At 36.4% G+C, this 3,601-nt stretch overlaps 1 protein-coding gene across 1 annotated transcript; it reads left to right on the top strand.

Moving 5' to 3' along the window:
• The first annotated feature begins 913 nt into the window (after positions 1 to 913).
• On the top strand, positions 914 to 3,201 carry LOC121130115 (chitin deacetylase 1). Its single transcript, XM_040725828.2, has 4 exons — positions 914 to 1,984; positions 2,062 to 2,369; positions 2,434 to 2,613; positions 2,672 to 3,201. Exons 1-4 carry the CDS (start codon positions 1,078 to 1,080, stop codon positions 2,909 to 2,911), a joined length of 1,635 nt encoding a protein of 544 aa, XP_040581762.1. The 5' UTR covers positions 914 to 1,077; the 3' UTR covers positions 2,912 to 3,201.
• The last annotated feature ends 400 nt before the right edge of the window (positions 3,202 to 3,601 follow it).

Here is a 3,601-nt window from a genome sequence, read left to right as displayed (position 1 = left end):
TTTCTATGAGTCTACAATCATCAAGGACGTTTATTAATTCTGGAAGATTAAACATATATAGCTAACCAACATGAAATATTTTTCCTTAAAATATTAAATATAGAGAATTGAAACACACGGATACCAATTACCTCACCCTAACAAGGCTTGACAAAAAGTCCTAAAAAAAGTAATTTGTTCAAAGAAATGAAGTTACAAAAATCATGAAAGATGAAGAGAATGGTTAAAGTTATCAAAAAGTATAATTATGGGCCGTTAAAAGGAGATCGTATATTTAAAAATTTGAAAACTGGCATTTTTATGTTATGGTATTTTAGGTCGTGCAAAAGAAGCAAGTTCCTTTTCCTTCCTACAGGAATTGAAGGAAGTGTGAAAATGGTTTTATAATTTATGCGGAAGTGTATTTGAGCTAACAGATGAGTCCAGTTTGGATCAAGGAAAATATGTATATGGAACATCACGACGTTACCTTCTTAAGGCACAAATATGCAGTGCATGTTGTTGTCAGATGATGATGAAATGATTCTTCCTTTCCCTAATAATCAATGCTTTGAACGTTGATTGTTTGAATTAGAATCATCTCCTTTTAATCTGTGAACAATTCCTATCAACGGTGATTGAATAATATTTTCATATTTAGGAAGAATTGGCTAAATAATTCCTACTGATTTTTGATCCTTGAGAGGTGTGTGTTGGATGATTTATCACAGTTATTTACAAAAAAAATTAGACGACGTGACATGAGGGTAAAGATTTATTTATGGAAATTGATGGACAATTTTTGAATATACTTTTTTCTACAAATGAAATTATCAAAAATTGAAATTTTAAGGCGTTGTAAAGGAAAAGGCGTTTTACTTCTATTGGTTATGTAGATAATATTATAAAAATGATGGGACGTTTATGATTCAATGAAAGGGCGCGCTCATTTATCCATCTCCCCGATGGTTTCCACGAGTATTCGACCTTTAAAACAACAACAACAACAATATTCTTTTATGTGAATTCATTCTGTATCTTCTTTTTAGTCTTCTATAGACAACTGTCGATAGGAGTTATTAACTTAATAATTCCATCATGAAAATGTTTGCTAGGTTCTTAATCCTAGCCTTATCATTTGAGTTTATCGTTGGTGCGAATAATAATGTTCCTTCATCAGAAGAGGCAATAGAAGAGCTCTGCTCAGGACGCCCATCCTCAGAATATTTCCGTTTATCCACTGATGGAGATTGTCGGGCTGTCTATCGATGTGATTCCCATGGCGTTGGTGGAAGTGAAGTAAGACTGGCTGAGGTCAAATGCCCTTCAGGTCTTTCTTTTGACATTGGTCGACAAACATGCGACTGGAAAAATAATGTGTACGATTGTGATCAATTGTCAAAGCCTCGATTGAGCAAACCCAAACTAGTAACTCTGGAACCTCTTTGTTCAGAGGGAGAGGATTATATCCAATGTGGATCAGGGGAATGTAAAATTAAGACAGCTTACTGCGATGGAACTCCAGATTGCAACGATGGATCTGACGAAAATGTATGCTCCTTTAATGAGGATCCTAATAAAGTTGCAGAGTGTGACCTCTCTCAATGTGTTCTCCCAGACTGTTACTGCTCTGCTGACGGAACTCGGATCCCTGGAAATACTGGGGAGGAAGATGCCACAGATGTAAACCAAACACCTCAAATGATTGTATTGAGTTTCAATGGTGCAGTCACAGGGATCAATGCTGGAATCTACGACAAAATTTTCAACGAAGAGAGAGTGAACCCCAATGGATGCTCAGTCAAAGGAACCTTCTTCGTCTCACATAAATTTACAAATTATTCAGCTGTGCAAGAGCTCCACAGAAGAGGTCATGACATTGGTGTCTTTTCTATCTCAAATAAAGATAATACAAAATATTGGACTGAGCCTGAATATGACGACTGGCTCTCTGAAATGGCTGGAGGTCGTCTCATTATTGAGAGTTTTTCTAATATTACTGACGGTAAATATATTCAAACGTATAATATATATGAATGTACTTTAGCATTTAAAGAATCAAATCATTTGTTCTCGTATCAGGAAGTGTGGTCGGAGTTCGCTGTCCTTACTTATTCACGGGAGGGAACACTCAATTTGAAGTAATGGCGGATCAATTCTTTGCCTATGACTCCTCCATCACAGCACCATTGTCCAATGTGCCTATTTGGCCTTATACTCTTCATTATCGTATCCCTCATGCCTGTACTGGAAGTGGACACTGCCCATCCAGAGCCTATCCCATTTGGGAACTTCCTATCAATGAGTTGGACAGACGAGATGACCCAGATTTCGATGAAATTCTAACTGGGTGCTCCTTGGTCTCCTCTTGCTCTAATATCTATGAAGCCGTAATGACCTCTTTATTTGTATAAATCAGTTTTCCCTAATCCTCGTTTTTATTTTAATTTGAAGGATCAATTCAAGCGGTTGCTCCAACATAATTTTAACCGTCATTACTCCTCAAACCGTGCCCCATTGAGTTTGAGTTTTGATGCTTCGTGGCTTCAAAGTAAAAAGGGATTCGTTAATACTCTCACAAAGTGGATGGATGAGACCCTATCTGAGAAAAATGATGTGTACTTCGTTTCTCAAGTAAGTTGGCTGATTCATTATTTTTTAATTACAAAACTGACACTTTACTCATTTTTAGATCCAAGTAATTCAATGGATGCAAAACCCAACAACAGTGACGAGTCTTCGAGAATTTGAAGAATGGAAAACAGCTTGCAAGGTTGGAGGACAGCCCCTTTGCTCCTTGCCTAATCCTTGTCCTTTGACAACACGAGAACTTCCTGGCGAAGTCCACCGTCTTCATACTTGTATGTCCTGCCCTGACAACTACCCATGGGTTCTGGATCCTACAGGAAAAGGATTTTCATTGAAAAAATAACTCTAATTATGCTAATCCCTTCCTTTCATTCACGCATTCTCTCCCTACAAGGACTACAGCCCTTGAGGTCTTTTTTTTCTTCAAAATGTATTCAATATGTATAATAATTGTTCCTAAGTGTACTTATTGTTAATTCTTTTTTTTTAATTATTATTATTATCATTGACGAGTGATGCCAGTCCCCGTTTGCTGCATCATTATCAAAACGCACTGCACATGAAAAATCGCATATATTCTACAATTCCAGATTTAGCAAGAACATGATAAATATATGTTTGCGCTCTTAGAAATAGTACGTATTTTGTCCTTGATTTGAAAGGTGGAGTCCCCTTTCTCTCTGTATATTTTTAAACCGGTTACATTCTCTTATTTAGAAGAAGTATACAAAGATATGTATCTAGGCATAGATATATAATAAAAAATGCAGTAAACCAAAAAGTCAAATCTAAGCAAGTCAAGTTTTTAAATAATGAATCATATTGGCGGATCTACAAGATATCTCTTTTGTTATACCTAAAGCTTCTTCAGTGCACGCCTGTTAGCTTAAGGAGATGATAAATGGTTGGGATGTAAGAGTTGTGATACCAGAGATGACGACACTACTATTTCATTTTCCCTTATGACGTATACAACTTTTACCTTGGGAATTCAGTAAACAGGAGGAACATTGGTTAGGAATTGAGTAATGTT

This window comes from Lepeophtheirus salmonis, chromosome Z (assembly GCF_016086655.4).
Source record: "Lepeophtheirus salmonis chromosome Z, UVic_Lsal_1.4, whole genome shotgun sequence".
NCBI classification, from domain to species: Eukaryota; Metazoa; Arthropoda; class Copepoda; order Siphonostomatoida; family Caligidae; genus Lepeophtheirus; species Lepeophtheirus salmonis.
This window is presented reverse-complemented; position numbering and strand designations above follow the sequence as displayed.

Excerpts from the sequence above, each read along its gene's own strand:
- LOC121130115 (XM_040725828.2), top strand. The coding sequence starts at position 1,078 with ATGAAAATGTTTGCTAGGTTCTTAATCCTAGCCTTATCATTTGAGTTT. Across the intron at positions 1,985-2,061 it reads TTTTTCTAATATTACTGACG|GAAGTGTGGTCGGAGTTCGC; the intron begins GTAAATATATTC and ends TTCTCGTATCAG. Across the intron at positions 2,370-2,433 it reads GCTCTAATATCTATGAAGCC|GATCAATTCAAGCGGTTGCT; the intron begins GTAATGACCTCT and ends TTTAATTTGAAG.